The sequence below is a fragment of the Poecilia reticulata genome, linkage group LG8, assembly GCF_000633615.1.
Source record: "Poecilia reticulata strain Guanapo linkage group LG8, Guppy_female_1.0+MT, whole genome shotgun sequence".
Taxonomy (NCBI): Eukaryota; Metazoa; Chordata; class Actinopteri; order Cyprinodontiformes; family Poeciliidae; genus Poecilia; species Poecilia reticulata.
Window position 1 is genome coordinate 9040079 of NC_024338.1, and position 20564 is coordinate 9060642.

General features: G+C 38.6%; 4 protein-coding genes across 4 annotated transcripts; all 4 read right to left on the reverse strand.

Moving 5' to 3' along the window:
• Positions 1 to 701: 701 nt before the first annotated feature.
• LOC103468487 (SUMO-conjugating enzyme UBC9-like) lies at positions 702 to 7409 on the reverse strand. Its single transcript, XM_008415603.2, has 7 exons — positions 7084 to 7409; positions 6723 to 6807; positions 6519 to 6602; positions 4736 to 4808; positions 3406 to 3515; positions 2141 to 2220; positions 702 to 1831 (listed from the first exon to the last, which is right to left on the reverse strand). The coding sequence occupies exons 2-7, from the start codon at positions 6786 to 6788 to the stop codon at positions 1768 to 1770; spliced, it is 477 nt and encodes a 158-aa protein (XP_008413825.1). The 5' UTR covers positions 6789 to 6807; positions 7084 to 7409; the 3' UTR covers positions 702 to 1767.
• Positions 7410 to 7994: 585 nt separating this feature from the next.
• LOC103468488 (3-mercaptopyruvate sulfurtransferase-like) lies at positions 7995 to 10908 on the reverse strand. The gene is made up of 2 exons (XM_008415604.2): positions 10210 to 10908; positions 7995 to 9612 (listed from the first exon to the last, which is right to left on the reverse strand). The coding sequence occupies exons 1-2, from the start codon at positions 10793 to 10795 to the stop codon at positions 9314 to 9316; spliced, it is 885 nt and encodes a 294-aa protein (XP_008413826.1). The 5' UTR covers positions 10796 to 10908; the 3' UTR covers positions 7995 to 9313.
• Positions 10909 to 12471: 1563 nt separating this feature from the next.
• LOC103468489 (3-mercaptopyruvate sulfurtransferase-like) lies at positions 12472 to 14637 on the reverse strand. Its single transcript, XM_008415605.2, has 2 exons — positions 14019 to 14637; positions 12472 to 13270 (listed from the first exon to the last, which is right to left on the reverse strand). Exons 1-2 carry the CDS (start codon positions 14608 to 14610, stop codon positions 12978 to 12980), a joined length of 885 nt encoding a protein of 294 aa, XP_008413827.1. The 5' UTR covers positions 14611 to 14637; the 3' UTR covers positions 12472 to 12977.
• A 1564-nt stretch (positions 14638 to 16201) lies between these two features.
• LOC103468490 (3-mercaptopyruvate sulfurtransferase-like) lies at positions 16202 to 20175 on the reverse strand. Its single transcript, XM_008415606.2, has 2 exons — positions 19368 to 20175; positions 16202 to 16945 (listed from the first exon to the last, which is right to left on the reverse strand). Exons 1-2 carry the CDS (start codon positions 20080 to 20082, stop codon positions 16647 to 16649), a joined length of 1014 nt encoding a protein of 337 aa, XP_008413828.1. The 5' UTR covers positions 20083 to 20175; the 3' UTR covers positions 16202 to 16646.
• Between the last annotated feature and the right edge of the window lie 389 nt (positions 20176 to 20564).

The following is a 20564-nucleotide window of genomic DNA, read 5'->3' on the forward strand; positions in this document are numbered from 1 at the left end:
ACCCCCTGCCCCAACAGCGCTTAATATTTAGAGAACATGAAAACAAGAGGTTAAAAATGCTCATCTTAACAGAATTACAGGAAAGCAACTTTATATTTAACGCCAAAGCCACAAACCTTTAAAAATTACAGCATGCTATAGAAACTTAACACATTGCAAAAGAACACTTGAACATTTTCAGATTTTCAAGTTAGAAACTAAACAGGATTTTATGAGGTAGAGCAACACGTTTCAAAAATCTGAAATCCTGAGTTTGTACGCTAGGAAATTTGTTGCAACTTTTAAGGAATTGCAGTTTTATTTCTGTTTGTAGATCTTAAGATTAAAAAAACTTTTGCAAAGAGAATGAATTTTTTTTCTATGGAGAACTTTGGAAAATTATGTAAAAACAGCAGTTTCTATCTTAATGACAATAAAATTAGCTATAAAAATATTTTACTGGAGGATTGGGTGTCATTCTGTTATGAGAATAAATTAAATGCAGTTATTCTGAGAAAATGGGTAAAATGTTTTGCTGAAAATTGTGTTTCCCACCCACTGTTTGCACAACACTGTTAGTTTATGATATAAATCCATTTAAGATTAATTAAATTTAGCAGTTGTTGCATTACAAAATGTTTTAGCAAGGTTCTATAGGTCAAAAAAAAAAAGTCCAAAAGATCTCCATTCACTATATATAAAACATCCCAAAAAGACATCCACCGATTCTTTCATTTTGCTTTATTTGACAATTTTTAGATCATTTATTTCCTTTTCTTACAATAACCACATACAATGTTTATCAACTGGCTAAAATAATATAAAACATTACTTCCACAGTTTATTTATATTATGTACATGCACTCATATTTAGAGGCCCACAGAAAAGAGAAAGTCAGGCCTTGGTTTATTCACAAGTGCACTTTCTTCAGTCCGTCTTTGCTGCAGAGAGAGGCCGTTCCGACGGGGATCCTTCGGAGCCGGTTCGGACTTGTTTTTTCATAGACATGGAAGCATTGTTGGCTTAGAAATGACCGAATGAAAGTGGCCAACGACTAACAGTCACCGCTTTGCTTTTTGATTTGTTTTTGTTTTATTTCCCTCCACACAATGGAGCTTATCTACATGAAGCTACAGTATCTTGGAAGGGGACGACACACCGATAACGAATGATTTCATCACTTTCAGCTGGATTCACAATGAGAATCTATACACCAAGTGTCTTGAACTGGAAAAACAGAGGAGTGTGTGGAGAAAAGACTCGACTCTCTCTGCTTTTTCTCTTTCCTGAGCCAAGATATACTGACATACTTCCTTCTCTGCCGATTTCATAACAAGCATCAGGATTGTCTTTTTCTTTTGACTCCAACCTGACCGGTGTGTATAATTTCTAGCCTTATCTCCAGCTGTAGGCACACTAATGGACACATAAGCACACTAACGTCTGAGCACTGATGGTTGGGATGAAGGTACACCGTATGAAACGTCCTCCTTTACTGCAAAACAAAACCAGCTGAGGATTTCAGAGGATTTAGAAATGGGTTCTTATTTGTACAGCTTGACGAAATGAGTGAGCTGAGCACTTACGCCAACGCTAATGCATTTAAAATGCAAAAATATTTATTACATGTACAATCATTTGTGTTTTTGTAGGGACAAAGGAAAAAAAAAAGAAAAAGAAAAGATGGTTTGCATTTCACCTGTGGGACAGTGTAATAATACTTTAAACAGATTCTTATTGGAGTGGTCCTTCAGGTGCTTCCTGTCGCCTCCGGCTCATCCTCCCCTCTATGTGGGAGCAAACTTCCTGGCTTGTGCCCTGACCCGTTTCTCATAGTCCATCCTGTTCTGACTGAAACACAAAAACGCAAATTAGACTTGAGCGATATTTTAAAAAAAAAACAAAAAAAACATGCATAATTGAGATTAATGCAGATTTTCCTCCCAATTTTCTTTGCTGTCCGTTATTTTCCTGAGGGTATAGAGTTGAGGAGGCATGGATAAATTTTGCACCCATTTTTTGGGTGCATGTTTTACAAATAATCCACATCTTTAAGAAGAAATGTTCAAATATAGGAAACCAAAATGACTGACTTCCACTCTCCTAAAGAGTACGTTTCCAGTGGTGGTGGTCCTGAAGCGGGCCGACTCACACACTCACCAGTAAATCGTGTAGGCCTCTGCTTGTGCCGGGTCCTGAATGTTGGGCTCGTTCAGCAGCTCCTGAATGCCCAGCAGGATCTAAACAGAAAATGTTCTGCACTCAATACATCTAAAAAAACCCAAAACAACTCTACTCTTTTTTTTTATTTTTTTTACTTTTTTAAAGAAATTTATGACATGATCACACACATTGACGGCAGGAAGCAGTAAAAACAACGTTAGTGTGATTTTAAACTCAGGGGATTTCCATCCTTACTTGATCCTAGTTGCTTTAGTTTAGCCTTCCTCTTAGCTTACTGTCACATTTGCCCGTTAACTGAATATAATATGTGATTTGAAGCAAGTTGTAGATTATTTTCAATCTAACCTCTTAAAATTATTATTGTTTTTAGTTAATTACTTGTAGTTTGTTCATCTAGTCATCACTGTCACAAAGGAACTTCCCAGCTTGAAATAAACTACTTGTGCAACCACACACACACTTTCTCCAAAATACATGTTCTAATTAAAGGCTGCATAAATTAAAAAAAAAAAAAATCTAAGTAGCTTTTTACTTTGGCACAAAGGCAACTAGAGTAGCTGGTTGTCAGAAGAAAAAGCAGAGAAGCAGCTCCGTTATGCAATAGGCTGTTGCTTTTTCCACTTAATTCAACCTTATTTGCACCTTGTTGCCGTAGCAGCCAGACTGATGCAACACACCGTGCCAGAAATACTCAACAGACTTTTTCTACGAGCGGATAGATAATGCAACATGCAGCGTTTTTAGGGTGGAAAGTTGAACGAGTTTTCTAGGACAGAAGTCGGACCGAGTTGCATCGTCTCTGCACTGCTCCTCGTTTTAGCTCGACGTTAGCAAACGGTATCAAAAAGCATCAAGTGGGGCCGTCTTTATTTAAGCATTCTGACACGACGCAGAGCAGATTTGAATCGTTTAATCCTCATACAGGAACACATTTGCTTTCTGCACAAAGTGAAATGTGTAAAATAAATCTCATTAGTTGTTAAAGATGTTTATTTGGATTTGTTCACTCAGTTGGTAGTGGATCAGACGGCGCCGTGGTGAAGCAGGCGCGTCGTACTGTAAGCTGAGGCTAAATCAAAACCGCAAACACAACTAAATCTTTTCTTTTTTTCCAAAGACACCAAATTGTTAATTCGATTAATAAAATCTTTAAATACAAAAAAAAAAGTAATTACCAGGAGGTAAGAAATGCTAAGAATAAAAACATTTAGTCAACTGAAGGAAGTCGCAGCAATCCAAACCTGCTTGATGGTGATGGCCGGCCGCCAGTCTTTGTCCTCCTCTAGGATGGACAGACACACGGTGCCTGATGGGTAGACGTTGGGGTGGAATATCGGCGGCTCGAACTTGCCTAGAGAAACAGCAACAAGTTTTAAAAAATACGAGTCGGCCTGTCACGATAAATTTTGCTGGACGATAAATTGTTCCAGAAGTTATTGCGATAAACAATAACATTGTTGCTTTGAGACCATTTTTAAGTAATATGATGGTAATAGCAAAAAATAATAATGCAAGAGCACATTCTTAAACTTTAAATCCAATGAACATTTGACACAGGAACTGGAAGACATTTTAAATATTCAAAATAAACTAAACAACAAATAAAACGAATTTTGAAGACTTTGAAAGCAAAATTGTTCTTCAAAAAAAAGGTTTACCTGAGACTGAAGCATCAAACTGAAGACTTTTATCATCCAGTTTTTGGTAGAAAGATGGAAATTATTGAGTTTGTTTWACTTCATCATGCAATTAATTGACTTATTGATTATTGTGATAGGCCTGAAAATGAGTTCAAAATACTAAAGTCCTAAAAGAAGCTCACAAAATCGATGTAGTATTACAGCATTACCCAGCCACCAATAAGTGATTCACACAATGTCTCTAAAACAAGAGTAGATCTGAGTCAACTTGAGCACCAAGCCTTGCAGAAAACCTTAAACTTTACAAACTTTTCACGTTACAATGGGTTTTATCTGGCCTTTATGAGATACACCAACACAAATTAGCAGTTGATTGCGAAGCACATCTCAGCTTCCTTCCAGGTGAAAATCCGATTAAAAATCCCATTAAAATTCGTGGAAGTTTGTGAAAAATCTGGAAAAGTTTCAGAGGTCTGAATTCTTCAGCAGAGAGCTGCACTTCTTCTAAATAAACCATTCATCCTCCAACATTATCTCTATTAAAATGAGCTTCATATTTCTCACGACCTCCAAACTCTGAGACCTTCTGCACGGATGCAACATTTAAAAAAAAAAAATGCATTTCATATGCACGCAACGTGTTATAGGACAACTACAATGCAACTCTGGAAACTGATCCCTTAATAAAAATATTTTCTAGATTCTCATTAATCAAACTCTTTGCTGTAGGGACAACATCTCAAACCATGTGGTTCAGTCAACCTGCGTGGTTTGCACCAGGTAGCGCAACAGTTAAACTTTATACACAGGTTTTTGTGGCCGGCACTATTATTTCCTGAGCTCTTCCTGCTTCCTTTTTAAATAGCTGGCTGTTTGTGCTCTTTAGCGTGACATTATCTATGCACGGAGATGCTAGAAGAGAGCGACTCACATTTGGGTGGAGAGGACGGGTAGTCGTCTTTGAACAGCATTCGGAGCTTGTAGAGTCCTCCCTCCCACAAGGTCTACGGGATGAAAGGGGAAGCAAAAGAGTTTCTGAGTAATTCATCGAATGTTGCGGCTTTTTAACTCTGAATCTCACTTCATGTCCAAAGCTGGAAGAAGCATCGGCTTTTAAAATGCAAAACTGAGTGGGAAGAAGTTGAAGATTTCCAATTTTGGACACAAATGTGAAAGAATGTGTGTTTGCTAAATATTTAAAAGGTGACCTACTAAACTTGAACAGATTAGGGTAGGCCTATGGTCCATACAAAACAGATTCATTACATTCTTTTTTTTTTTGTTGCACAAAATCATCCTTAGATAATTAGATTTTAGTCTGGTAAGTTCTGCCTATTTTGAGGTCCTGGTTTAGGGTGTCTTGTCACTTTAAATTCAGATAAGCTGCTGCTGGTCATGCCCCACAACTCAACACTGACACTCGCATGTGAAAATGGCTTGAAATATGTGTGTCGTTTTACAACCGTGCATCTCTGAAAAGCAGAAGTGGAACCTCCTGCAAAACCAACAAGAATGCACCAAGTGGTTTCTGGATGTTTAGCCCACAGCACTTGTCATTTCCAGCAGCCGTTGTACAAATCATACAGCGGTTAAACCTACTGACCAAATGTCCTGGAGCTCAGCTGGGGTTGCTAGGTGAGGGAGTAGTGTCCGGTGATTTGTGATGTTGCAATCGGAAAATTTTTTAAAAGGCTTGTTTTCCAGACGCCAAAAAACATTAACTTATTGCCAAAAAACAGCTGAGTGTTTCTAGTTTTGTTTTTTTAAGCATTTTGTTGTTTTTAGGAAGAGTAGAAACCCAAATTGAAGTACAAAAACTTGCACAATGTGAATTTCGTATAATAGGTCAATTTTAGAGCTATTCTACATTTTGTCATTACAGTTACAAACCTGATGGGGTTTTAATGATAGACCCACACAAATTTTGTGGGATAGCATGTTCATGATGATGTGAAGTGATAAGCTTGGAGGCTAAAAGTCTAACTTTAGTCTTATATGCTTATTTAACTGGTGGCAAAATGCAAACAGAAAATCTATCTCTCTTCCATACAAGGCCAGATTTGAGGAGTGCCACTATTTGTCCTGTCAACAGAAATGCATGTCATGTTTTTCACATTCTTACTTGAAAAAATAAATAAATGAAAGCATGCATACTTGACATCCCAGTGCACAATAATGTGCCACTTAGTGTTGATCCATCACATGAAATCCCAACAAAAATGTGTGGCAGCAACAGTGGTCTGCACTGCAAAAACACAAAATCTTACCAGATAATTTTGGTCTGTTTGCCAGTGCAAATATCTTAGTACACTTGAAATAAGACGATGCTTTTCAGCAAGAAATATGAGCTTGTTTTAAGCCAATAATGTCTTAATATTGATGAAGAAGTACTTGTTCCACTGGCAGATTATTTCACTTAAAAGATGGGAGAAATGAATAGCTAAAAGTGAAATAATTTGCCAATGGAACTAGTATTTTTTTMATCAATATTAAGGAACTATTGATTCAAAACAAGACCCTATATCTTGCTGATAAGTTCTTTGTAAGTTTTTACTGACTTATTTCAAGTGAACGAAGATATCTGCACTAGAAACTAGGCCAAAATTGCTTGGTAGGATTTTGTGTTTTTGCAGTTTGAACACTTTGCCAGACAGMGCATGTAAAGAACTGACGGAAATAAATGTGGGAAAACTTTGTCTTAAATATCACCATACCCCTTTCTTTCCAGGGATGGCACACTCCCAGTTCATGAGATTCATGGTTCCATCTGGATTCTTAGTGGGCACAGCAACAAAACCCTGTTGGTTTAGAGAAAACAAAACCTAAAATGTGATTTCTTTTTTTTTTTTTATTAGCAGACATTGTCATGTAGAGGCGGTATTTTAGGATAAAAGCGTATTGTTCACGCTGCTGCTTACAAATGGGTGGTCTTTCCTCCAGGCTTTGCGCTCCTGGGACAGCCTGCTGAGAGCAATGCCAGACATGATTGCTCATCAACGCCACCTGGTGGTAGAATCAAAACACAACATCACTGTTCACATCCATAAAAAAGTTATTCACCCATTAAATGCCTGTTTATGGTGAATCTCTACAGGTAGCGACACAAACTCGCTTAATTTTGAATTGTAAGAACTAAAATTTGTTAACAAGACAGTAGAAATAAACATAAACGAGCTACCATKTTCCTTACTCGTCACAGAACCGAAACTACAATGTCCGCTAGCGGCACACAACATACAGCAGTGTTTTTACTTTATCACATCATTTCAATAAACTTACGTCTTATTTKTTTTATGAGGGAATGTAACAGAAGATCTTAAGCTGGTGGTAGGAGCAGTTTGTTTGCTGAAATGATGCTAACGTTAGCTCCGTAATAACAGAAACGGAAAGATAAACAATTCAACGCCTAAAATCGCACCAACGGCGCAACTTAGAGCACAAAAAGCCGAGCCGAATAAAACTTCTTTTCTAATAAGAAAACTCTGTTAGCTTATATAACACCTAGTGACAAAATTATGGGCTACTTTTTAAGAATAGTTAAAACAATGTAGCGCTAAAACCCGTTTTAACAGCTAGCCTTCAGCAAGAAAGGACCCCAATTTGTTTATTTCGTAAGGACCTTCAGGCAGTGATTAGGACGCATGTCCGCCATCTTTTTTGTAGTTCTTTTTTTTTCTTTTGCACTCATATAAAATATAGAATTTACAATATGACAAATAAAATTTCTACAATCCTCCCAAGACTTATTTTTAGTAAAAAGAAAAAAAAGCAAAACTATTCATATGTCTTTTGAAAAGATTAAAAGTTTATAACTGAAAAAATTCACTTGTAACAAGCAGCTGTGGTCAATAAAGTCTACATTTCTGTTGTCCTTAAAAAGTAAAATATTTTAAAGATCTATAACCATAACACCCTTACCAGATGAATCTAAGAAATATTTTAGCCACTTGTGTTACTTCCTGTATCAATAGAYGTACAAGGAAGTATTTCTGGAAAGAAAGAATTTGCAGCTCCCCCGAGGAACATTATGTGGTGTGAATGTGGGTTTCAATTAGGTTTTAAACATAACAAAGACCTGGGAATGGGAACAGAGAAGTTTCCCTGGTGATATTTTGAATTATGCTGTGGGATCAGCTTCCTGAACAGTTTCTGAATAAATAAATAAATAAATAAATAACTTTTTAAAAAAATGAGATTTAAATACATTTATAAAAATTTATTCTTATTAACAATACATTACATAAAAAATAGAGTTATACTTTAATGGCTTTGAGCTACAAAAACATTCTGCAGCAGAGTGCTTAAAAATCAGCTTATATGAATGTCATCAAGCTTATTTGCTGGTTTTCTTCAGTCCACCATGATTCCTACTTATTCTGATCTGCTTGCATTCATTCCAGCAGAACACAGCACCACATCAATGGTGGCTACAGAGAACAATTTCACACATTATTTCACATTACTTTGAGAGAAGCATTATAATTGTTAGAAAACTAAAAGAAGAAATACTTAATGGKGAGGTAAATTGTAGAAGTTTAAGGCACTGAGTGGCTCTTGACACAGCAGYATCAGTTGTGAATTAAGACTTTAAACACCGATGGATGGGAAAGCCTGCGTTATTTTGTTCGACGTTCCTCATAGAAATACCTGCATRTACTTTTCAGTTTCAATGTTGAAACCAGATRTTTACATACACCGTATAGGACGAGAACTTTTTACAACTTTCCTGTTTAAAGTCAGCCGGAATTACCCAAATTATTTAGTCTTGCCAGATTAATACTTTCTTTAAATGTAAAAACAACAACAACAACAAAAAAACAACAGAGTGGCGTATCTTTATACCATTTGGTAAAGCCGAAGTATGGAAGTGGGAGAATCACGTTGCAGGATAGATTAGTCCACTTCGCTGAGCAGAAAAAATGATGAAAAGTCATATTTTAAAGAATTAGTTAGGAAGTTAAAAATTAGACAAGAAAAAAAAGAGAGTTTTTCTAATTTAAAACGACCGTAAGCAAACGGCCGGTTCCAAAGTAGGCTGCGTACAACAAAGTTAATATTTTGCCGTGGACTATCACGTTGCCCTCATATCAGTATCACAGAAAATTTCTGAGCAGAGAGCAAAAGGTGTGTGTTATTCTGAAACAAGCAACACATTTCACACTAAATCATAATTTAAAAGGCAATTCCACTAAATACAAAGCAAATGTGTGTGCACACTTTTTGAATAATCTGAAAAAAATTAATTTAGGTAATCATGACTGACATAAAACAGGCAAAGTTTAGTCTGATTTTGTGTCAGACTGAGAAAAAAAAAAAGATACGCATGCCTCTATGCAGCGCATACAAATATCTTGTTTCAACTGTAGTCTTGAGGAACTCAGTGATTCATTCACATTCATTAAACATTCATTCAGTCATCATTCTACCGTTCATGTAGTTCTATATTAGATTAGAAAATGAACTGTAGATTGGAACCTTTAACAGTTTCCACTGAAAGTGTCCAACCAGATCAGACCTTCTTTCCCTCCCCCTCTGAGACAAAGAGCTCTGGAGGAGCCCTTTTGAAAAACTCTATCCAGGATCCGTCATAAAGACCAACCCCAGAGAAGCCAAGCCGGTGAGCAGCCAGGATCACGTGACATGCTGTGATTCCCAAACTGCAGGAAGCCCAGAGCGGCTTCTCCAGGTCCACCCCGGCCTGCTGGAAGACTTTGGCCAGCTCCTCGGTGCTGTGATATTTTCCAGAGGAATTCAGGAAAGATGTGAAGGGGACGTTGATCGCCCCTGGGAAATGCCCCGGGAGGACGTCTGAAAAAAGAAGGCAGGAGGGGGGTGGGGTTTTTTATTTATTATGTTTTTCAGTGATAGTGTTGTTTTCATGCATAGATTTTATTCTTACKTAAAACGTTTGTCTTTATCTGCCTATATGGATGTACTACCACTAGGGGTTATTTCTGATATTATGGAGGTATTTATGCAGGTATGGAACAGGTGCCCTGCAACAAACTTTTTCAAGATCATATTCAAAAATACTGCAGGTCATCTTTCAGCTTAACTAAAAAGGGGAGACATGAAATTATTCACATCTTTTGCATAATGTTTCAGGCGAAAATTTTAATTTTATGTGGTAGAGCAAAACAAAGTGTTGTAGTTTTATAACTTTACCCATCTAAGAAGTTRCATTTTTGAACTGTGTTGTAATRTAGTTGAAGTTTAATTGAATTTAATASAGAGCATTTCTTTAAGTTTTCAGGTTTTGTGTTTATTTCTGGACTTCTAGACCATTGTAGCATGTGCATGGAGTGAAACCTTTCCATTTTAGCGCTGGCTTTATGTTTATGGTCATTTTCCTGCTGAAAGACAAACCTCCATCCAACTCTAAAGTGTGAGAAATACACTCCTCACCTTCTTTGGCTTCTGGTTCAGTACCCCGGAACCGGCCACCAGACCTGGCGTCCACCACCTGGACCTGCTTGGTCTTGATGTTCTCCAGCACATCTTCATAGCTCTTCACCCAGGACTGGTTCAGGCTCGCCTGGAAGTCTGTCTTCTCCGGTTTAGTGTAGTCGGAGGCCACCGGGTGACTATCAGCCACCCAGTTTTTGAAGCCTCCGTCCAACACMGACACCGAGCTGTGCCCGAACACCCGGAACATCCACCACACTCTGGGGGCGCTTAACGAACCGAAGCTGCTGGTGTCGTAGACGACGACGTGGGTGTCGTTACCGATGCCGAGGTCTCCCACATACCGGGAGAAGTCGCTGGCGGTCGGCAGCATATCGTCATACTTTGAGCTCTTGTCGCAACATTCGTTTAAGTCGAAAAACGACGCTCCTGGTATGTGTTTCTGACTGAACCCGTGTCTGTGGTTCCGATTGCGTCTCGGCACGTAAGTTCCATCCAGAACACGAAGTTTTGGGCCGACGAGTTTAGTTTTGGCAGCGTTAGCCAGCCACTGAGCGGAGACCACAGCACCAATCTGAGCGACCATGATAGGAGGCTGAATAAAATATTTCAATGTTAGCTAAGTGGCATTAAGTTGGCAAAAGTAACGGTACACGTCTGTTATCTCAGACGTCAATATGGGTTATCTGTCACGCTCTGGAAATCAGTTATCATTTATTACTGTCTGGTGCATTTCTGACCAAAGAAAATCACCAGCGCCCCCTACAACAAGGATGTCCAAACGATTGGCCATGTCTGTCAAAATTGGCAAATTAAACCCCCTAAAGCCACAAAAATCTTTTTTTGAATTAAAAATAAAAATATTTATATACAATAGTTTTATTTCCACTCCTCTTTATACTTTTAGATTGTGAGCGCTTAAAAAACCGGTCAAATTCCTTGTTTGTGCTCAGTCTTGGCCAACAAAGCTGGTCTACATCTAATAAACAAAACAATCAACATTTTAATAAAACGAACCAAGGTCGTCTTATCTTTAAACCTATCAGATTCCTAAATAACACTGAACCAATCAATAAAAAAGGTTTTGTTCAAAATGACATAGGCTTTCTAAAACAAAGACAGTTTACTATTTTTGGGTGTTGATTGCTCTGTACATACAGATTTTTTTTTCCCCAAGATTAATTGGATATTGGTCAAAATTTGTTATTAGCATAAAAAAAGTATTATTTATCAAGCCATAATGACATCCCTGCAGCACAACCACCATTTTGCTGAAGTCTGGATGCAATGTCTGGTTCCTGCCACAGATAGCAAATACAAACAAAAACATTTTAGTATCATCTGTCCAGAGCATCTATTTCCACATTTCCCCTGCACAGCATGTGCTAAACCAAATACTGTACTTCCTGTTGCTTTTCTTCTGGTCACTCTTCCATAAAAACTAACTTTATAGCTGTTCCCCATGTTCGAAACTTTTCAGGACTTCAGTGAAAAGCTATATTTATAAAGAGATTAAATTACACACAGATAAACTATTTGCTATCACATAAATCCCAATTAGATTGAAGGTTGTGATTCTAACGTGCTCACAACAGAATATATTGCTATAAAGTCAGACGAAGGTCAGCAGTAATATGAATGTGTGATCATCAATTTTAATCACACATTAATCAAAATTCACACATCAATTCTGACTCTGTTGAGTCCTTAAATACAGCAAATTAATATCCAAATCTTTTGAGGTAGAAAAAAAAATACAATGTTGGATTTTGCTTTTTAAAACGGGCTTAAAATGTGGAACATTCTGCTACCAATGACATCACTGCAAAGACAGTTTGAGTTTTAAGACGCTGCCGGAGGAATCTAATAAATGTAAGATAAACATGTTTCTCTTAGCTCATTCGTTGAGGTACAAAGAATTATATCTGGGAAGAATTAATATGCAGCTCCTTAGAGGAGCATCATGCGATAGGAAATGGGATTTGAATTAAAAAAAGTTCTAAACAAAACGGATCATATGAATGGAAAGAGCCTCATTTTATTGGACAATAAATAAAAACATTCATATGATGCCGTGGGATTTGTACAGATGGCATAAAGCCATAATCAGCCGCCTCTTTGCTCACATTTGTCTGTGTTTTAATTGGTCGGACGCTTAATGTATCATTTTCACTGTGCAGTCACGTTCAACTACAAAAGTGAGCAGCTTAAACCTTTTTAAAAATGTACTACAGGCAGTTATTTGAAGAAAATCACAAACAATAAAATGTGACAATTCCTTTAATGCTATGATCTACAATTAAAATGCATTGAGTTCTGCGACAGAACACTTGACATTTACCAGTTTGCATAATTTCTCATTGAATCATTACATTAACAGTAGTATAACAACAGACTGTAGCACCATAAGATGCATGCAGATTTAAGGCACTTTGGCAGTTCAGTTTTCACATTATTGAGCAGTGATACATGTTGAAACACATTATTTAACATGTAATATGAATCATTTTCTTTAATTTTATATTAAATCACAAAATAAAAACTAGAATATTTGCATAGCAAAGTGTGAGATTCTCTGAAATGATTTCTTCTACAACTCTTAAAATCTGCGTCTCTCTTTAAGTGAAGTTAGTCATGATTCATCAAAGCCTTTCATATGCTCATCCCAGGACAAACCTCCCAATACAAGGCGAGTATTTTAAGCTTCTCCACAGCAAAACGTTGCTCCCATCCTCAAAGAGTGACCTGTTCTCGATTGCACCTGGCTATCAGTCCTTCTTTCCCTCTGAGACGATGAGCTCTGGAGGAGCCCTTTTGAAAAATTCTCCCCAGGACCCGTCGTATAGACCAACCCCAGAGTAGCCAAGCCGGTGGGCAGCCAGAATCACGTGACAAGCTGTGACTCCAGAACCGCAGGAGGCCCAGAGCGGCTTCTCCAGGTCCACCCCGGCCTCCTGGAAGAGCCTGATCAGATTCTCAGGGCTGTGGTGCTTTCCATAGGAATCCAGGAAAGACGTGAAGGGGATGTTTATGGTTTCAGGGAAATGCCCAGGGAGGATATCTGAGCAGGGAAGACAGAGAAGTGGGAAAACGTTCCCCCGGTAAATGGTGTTATTCACAAAAAGGCATCAAATGCAAAAATGTAGGCATTATCGCTTTTAAAAATACAATTAAAAAACCCTGTAATACCATTCCGGCCTGGGCTGCATCGCAAATTTATCGTTATTGTAGTATTTACAATATCCCAAAGATCTGCTGGGACTACATTAAATATTAGACTTTAACATAAATATGCAAGACAGGTTTATTGTTTTGAATAAAACCATATTGTTGGGATTTTAATAATTTAGAAGCTTTTGTTCCAGTAAATGGATACGTTATCACGATCTGGGGTTTATGTTTGCAATGAACACAAACATATATGTTTATTTAACTCAAGTCTTGGGTCATGGCAACATTAACAAAAGTTAATGTATAATGTGCATGCATGTTCCATATTGTGGTGCCCTAAATCCAGCTCACACTGATATTTAGAGCAGTCAAATGTCTGCTAAAGTTTATCCTTCTTCTTGGTTTTCCACGTAAGTAATTTACATTTATGGCTTTTGTGACATGTAAAATATTTACATTATCTGTATCATCTCCTTTTGTAAAAGAGGTACATTTTGTAAAAATGTAAAAGAGTTTAGCTTTGTGAGCTTTAAATGACCTTAAGCTTGACCTGTGTCCTGTAATCTTTAACGAGCAGCCAGTTTGTTAAAAACTTTCCATAAACTGGCGTTTATGGAAAGTTTTGTTGTTTTGCTAACCTTCTCTGGGTTCTGGTTCGGTACCCCGGAACCTGCCACCAGACCTTGAGTCCACCACCTGGACCTGCTTGGTCTTGATGTTCTCCAGCACATCTTCATAGCTCTTCACCCAGGACTGGTTCAGGCCCGCCTGGAAGTCTCTCTTCTCCGGCTTGGTGTAGTCGGAGGCCACCGGGTGACCGTCAGCCACCCAGTTCTTGAAGCCTCCGTCCAACACCGACACCGTGTTGTGCCCAAACACCCGAAACGTCCACCACAGACGGGGTGCGGTGTACGAGCCGAAGTCGCTGGTGTCGTAGACGACGACGTGGGTGTCGTTCCCGATGCCGAGGTCACTGACATACAGGGAGAAGTCRCTGGAGGTCGGTAGCATGTGGTCGTACGGGGAGCTCTTATCGCAGCATTCATCTATGTCGAAAAACGACGCTCCCGGTATGTGTTTCTGATTAAACTCCTCTTTGGCGACTCGCTTGGTTTTTGGCAAGTACCAGGACCCGTCCAGAATACGGAGTTTTGGACCAACGAGTTTGTTTTGGATGGCATCTGCTAGCCACTGAGCGGAGACCACAGCAGGAGTGGGATCCGCCGCCATGTTGGAGAGGTCAAAATAGGCTGCAGAGATAACTCGTGTCCCGCCCTATTCTTTACCAAACAAGCCCATCCGCTTATTATAAACATTTTTTTGAAGACAGTTAAATCGTTTTAGTCATATCGTTTTTTGGGTTGCCATATGACAATAAACTATTATTATGGCTGTCAGCTGTCAGCATCAATAAGCATTTGTTAAAAATGGTACTCCATACAGCTGCAAAGACAACTGTCTGTGAACTGTAGCCAAAATACACAAATGTATCCGTTGGTTCTGCACTTTGTTCTGTTTGACTTTTTGTGTTAATTTCTTTTCATTTTTTGTATCACTTGCCAAGAGACGTATTTATTCAGCTTTTCTTATGTTAAAAGACTCAAACCACATATTCAAGGAAACGTGGAGTTGAATTTCCAACTAAAAATAAACTAAGATCACTTTCAAATATACTAACATTTGAAAAATATGATCTTAGTCCTTATTCCTGACTGATAAAATTACTGACCTAATCAAAACGAAAGGACAGCTGAAGCACAAGCACACATCACAAAAACTCAAAACAAGACCATTATCTATTAATTTGAAATTATGGATTCATATTTTTAAGGTTTATTTATTTAAGCTTTCACCTTAGAAACCTGCTCCTTTTGCTCAAGTCCCAGCTAATGTGACCTAATCCTCCATAATGTAAGACCTTTTGGAAATGGTCAGATGATGGATTTAAGGGTAGTGCTGGAATTGAGTGGATCACAATATGTTTTTATTAATCCTTGAACTTGTAGGAATTAAGGGAACATCAATAGGGTGGTTTGGATCATATTTATCGCAGAGATTTTCATTTATTTATGTGATCGATAACGCTCCCCAAAGAGTTAATTATGGGATGACACAAGGCTGAGTGCTTTGTACAATACTGTTTATATTTTTCCACTTGGTAATATGGGGAGCAGGTTGTTGTGAAATGGTTTTACTCAAATTACATTGAAAAATGAAACAGTTGGCAAACTCAGTCACCACAGAGTCAGTTTCTTCATGAGGTTGTCACTCTGATAAACACGAGCAATTTATGTTCTAAGCAGTCAGCCGCTCTGCTGTGAACAAAATATGCAAAGTTGCACTACCTGCATTTTTTAATGGCTGTACATGCTGTTCCTTTGTTTTCTTTGCAATGTCTGCATGCTGTGAACGTGTGAAGCCAGTCAAATTCCTTGTTTGTGAACATAATTTCGCTCAATAAAATTGGTTCCAATTCCTTTTTTTTAATCCATTTTTACACTTTGGCTTTTGTGCTTGAACTCATTAACTTGAAGGGAAAAAAAAATTCTTAACTGCAATCCAGTTGAACAAGTTTAACGTTTAGGAAAACCGGCACATCAGGTAAGGACCGTGTGACAAGATCCTCTTTCACTAATGATTTATTTTTTAAATCAACAAACATTTTGGATTCCACATTAAATAAAAACTCTACACTTTACAAATGCATGAATAGAAATTACAAGCAGATAGTCTTGCATTTCTCTTCTTTTTGACTTTAAAGTCAATTTTTATGTATATAAAGCTTAACATGTTTTCCATCTTTTGAAGAAAAAAAAGCACATTTACCCAAGACAACATTTTATTCACTTTATGTTGCAGAAACAAAAGCAAATCGTGCATAATTACATATGAACATTAATCAAGGAATGTAATATTCCTGCTGTCCCATGATACCAGAAGAAAAAACAGATAAAAAATTATACATAGATCTGTTAAAAAGTCATATCTGCATAATGTAAAAAAGTTTAATAAAATGCTCTTCAGCTGCAGAAAACCTACATCTTCCCCTGTTAACTTACATTTATAAAGCACTTAATTTATAATGTTAAACGTTTTTTTAATGGCATTCTCTATCATCCCAACATCAGTAAATAAAAATATACACCCTACACCCTAAATAAAAATATACACCCTGCAGCATAAGTTAAGTGTTGTACTCTTAATTTCCACAACAAACAGACTTCAAACAGCAACCTAATCCGGCTCCTAGCTTATTTTAAAATGGTTTATGCCTTCTTTCCCTCCCCCTCAGAGATGATGAGCTCTGGAGAAGCCCTCTTGAACCACTCCACCCAGGCGCCGTCGTAGAGATAAAGATCGGTGTGTCCGAGGCGGTCGGCAGCCAGAAGAACGTGGCAGGCGGTGACTCCCGAACCGCAGGAAGCCCAGATCGGCTTCTTCGGGTCCAGTCCAGCGTTCTCGAAGAGCTTGGTCAGAGCCTCGGTGCTCTTATGCTTTCCATTAGATTCCAGGAAAGTTGTGTAGGGCATGTTGATTGCTCCGAGGAAATGCCCAGACTGTATATCTGAGAGGAGATAGATTAATGGGGAAAGAGTGTCAAAAAATTATTTTGTTTTCAACTAGTAAAGTTCGAGAACTGCAAGAAGCAGAACTTTCAATGAAGTCATTTGGCTCATAAAACCCTCACAGAGTTCACATTGTAGTGCTTTCTGCTGTAGCAATCAGACCGGTAAATTTGTGCACTGTCATTGTGAGTAGCAACAACTGTGTGTAGCAACGGGGCCTGGCTGCCAAGGGAAGCTTCATCTCCAAGCCAACAAGCTTTTCAGGCTTCATATCAGCTCTCAGCATCGCTGAACCAGGATGACAAGGATGGATTTTTAGCCAAGATTTATGGTTTTATCCCAACAGAAATTGTAACTTTTAAGGACAATAGAAAAGAAATGACAACATTATTGATGGCCTCATATTCACCAAACTCCTGTTAGTTACAGAATTTATTTTAAGATTTCATTGCTGGTTCTGAATAGTTTGGCCCCTCATCAACAACATGCATGATCTGTCAATATGCCAATGCTATTGACATATTTATCAATAGCATTGGGGAGGAAATCAGTACTTGGATAATCCAATCTAAATGTGATTTACCGTCGCAGTCCCAACTCCATTTTAGCCTAATAATAATTTGAAGTGGGAATAAAGACCCACCTAATCTTGTTTGCATTCAACAACTCAACTTTATTGTTGTAGCACTGTGTTCTCTAATCGGCTATTAAGAGATGCCCCAAGAAAACGGCTGGAAATTGATTGTTGGAAAACTAAAAATATTAGTAAAAATTAGTGCAACTGCATCATGGTAACATTACTCCTAAATGTGGAAGTTGTTACTGAAGGAAGAAGTCGAGGTTTATCGTTTCCAGCATCAGTGGTGTGCTTAACATAAAGTCAGAAGACAGTAAAAGTATTTAAAACAAAATATACTGAGATGAAGTGCGAGAGAGTGAGACTTTCAGCCGATAACAAGAAGGCAAACTGTATTACAGAAAACTTTCTGCACTTCATCCTTTTGAGCTTTCAACGTCTGTGATGGAACATACTAGATTTGGAAACTTATAGGCTAGATCAGTGGTCCCCAACCCCCGGCTGGTAATTGGTACAGGGCCGCGCAAGAAATAATTAAATATTTCCGTTTCATGTATTATTTGAGTCTGGAGGATCTTTTATTTTGAAAATCCTTTAACCGGATTCTCTCGGTTACTTGCGCGCCAACATTGAGCCCACAAGCAACAAAATGAGTAAAATAAAGTAAGAAAAAGATCAGATGTCTTTGGAAAGATTCTTTGCGAAAGGGGAAAAGGCCCAGAGAAGAGAAAGGAGAATAGATTTATCCCGGACCGGTAGGTGAGTCCCACATTACAAGCCCGCTCTGCGTAACATGTGGCGACCGGGTCGCTAATGAGGCAATGAAGCTTTGCTACGTAGAGACCAAGCACGCTGTGCTCAAGCAACACTTTGGGTGTTATTGTCTCGCATCACTCCCAGATCGGACCGTCTCGTTGCAGAGAAACAAGCTCAGGGCTCCCGTTAGTCATTATCGTGAGTTAAAATTTTCACAAAAGTAAAATGTTCGTTTTTGTGGCGCATCTGTATCTTATTTTGAAGGGATATGTAAACGTTACCATAGCGACCAGAGTCAGAGAGTGTTTGGGCGAGAGGAGAGGAGTAGAGCTTGTGAGTCTTAAGCTTGTGAGTTTAGACGGCAAGATTTAAGAATTGTCAGCTGATTCTCCAAACCTCTGTGACTATGTTTTTTCATAGTTAACGCAGCAAAAAATTTCCCGGTCTCGGCCGGTCCGGTAATAAAAAGGTTGGGGACCACTGGACTAGATGACCCAAGTAGCTACCAATGCTAATTTTAGGGGTTTTTTTACATTTCAACTCCATTCTTATTTTGTCTTAAGAATAGTATAATCTTGTTTAACAGAGACCTTCCACTCACATTTATAAAATAAAATAAACTGTTTTCAGTGCTGTTCTTATATTTTACCTCTTAAAAGAGAAATTAAATTAACCTGAAACCAATATCTTTAAGTCAACGCTTTATCAAAGATCAGACATTGACCACAAAATTCTTACAAGCACATCTCCAGTAATTACTTTATTTCTGTCTATTGCAACTGATTTTGCATGCTTTTTATGGTTTTATGGAGTGACAACTGATAACTCTTGATTATTTTAATTAACTCCTTTGCTTTACAACCTCTTCCTGCCACAAATAAAGTTGACCTCTTGACTCAAAACCAGTAAAACACAGTCAGTCTGACTGGCTGTACTCTGTGGCATTGAATCTTTGGACTATCCCATTTCAGGCTACACTTTCAGCCCATTTTCTACATAAATTAGTCTCGTGTGAATCAAGGGTTATTATACAAGCACATTAAGCACTTATTAATGTTTGTTAACAATGCATTTTAGGCCCTCCTCACCTCCTCTTGGTTCTGGATCGGTACCCCGGAACCGGCCACCAGACCTGGCGTCCACCACCTGGACCTGCTTGGTCTTGATGTTCTCCAGCACATCTTCATAGCTCTTCACCCAGGACTGGTTCAGGGTCGCCTTGAAGTCCGTCTTCTCCGGCTTGGTGTAATCGGAGGCCACGGGGTGACCGTCAGCCACCCAGTGCTTAAAGCCTCCGTCCAACACCGACACCGAGCTGTGCCCGAACACCCGGAACATCCACCACACTCTGGGCGCGCTGAACGAGCCGAAGTCGCTGGTGTCGTAGACGACGACGTGGGTGTCGTTACCGATGCCGAGGTCATTCACATACCGGGAGAAGTCGCTGGCAGTCGGCAGCATGTGGTCGTACGGGGAGCTCTTATCGCAGCATTCATCTATGTTGAAAAACGACGCTCCCGGTATGTGTTTCTGGTGAAACTCCTCTCTGGTGTTCCGCTTGCTTTTCGGTAGGTACCAGGACCCGTCCAGAATACGGAGTTTTGGGCCGACTTGTTGATTTTGGATGGCATCCGCCAACCACTGACCGGAGACCACAGCGGGAGTGGGAGCAGCCATGACGGGGAAGGAGCGGCAGGAGAGCGGGGAGCAAACAGCCCGGAAGAAACAATTGGCATTTAACTGTTCGTTCGTCCCGCCCTGATCTCTATCTATCGAGTCAAAGAGCTCGGTTAACTCTTTCATTATTTGAAACTGTGTAATGTGTTACTCAAAAGATATAAGGTAATGTTCTTCTTTTTTTTTTAAACAGGTTAAACATCCTGCAGAAAGGTAAGTATGGCTTCAAGCTGCAAAGAGGGGAACAATTGGGAAAAAAAATGAATGCAAAAATAATAATAAATCTTGAACAAAATTGTTTTAAATTTGAATTCTGTCTCTTTTTTTATTATTTCTGCAATGCAATACGTTGTGCACAGTTTTAAATATTTTATCACATAATCGAGTAAAAGATTCATGAAGATATTACAGTCTGTTTTTTAAGAAAAGCAATTTACTACCAACTTCAGATGAGTTTTCAGATTAAATATTTGTGCAAAGAATGAGATGAGTACGTCAAAACTATCTAAAATACTAAATCCAACTATGGTGGTTATTTCATCTTTTAATGACAATCAATCAATCTTTCATGCAATGCAAAGGCTATGAGCCAAAACAGTTTTGAGCAG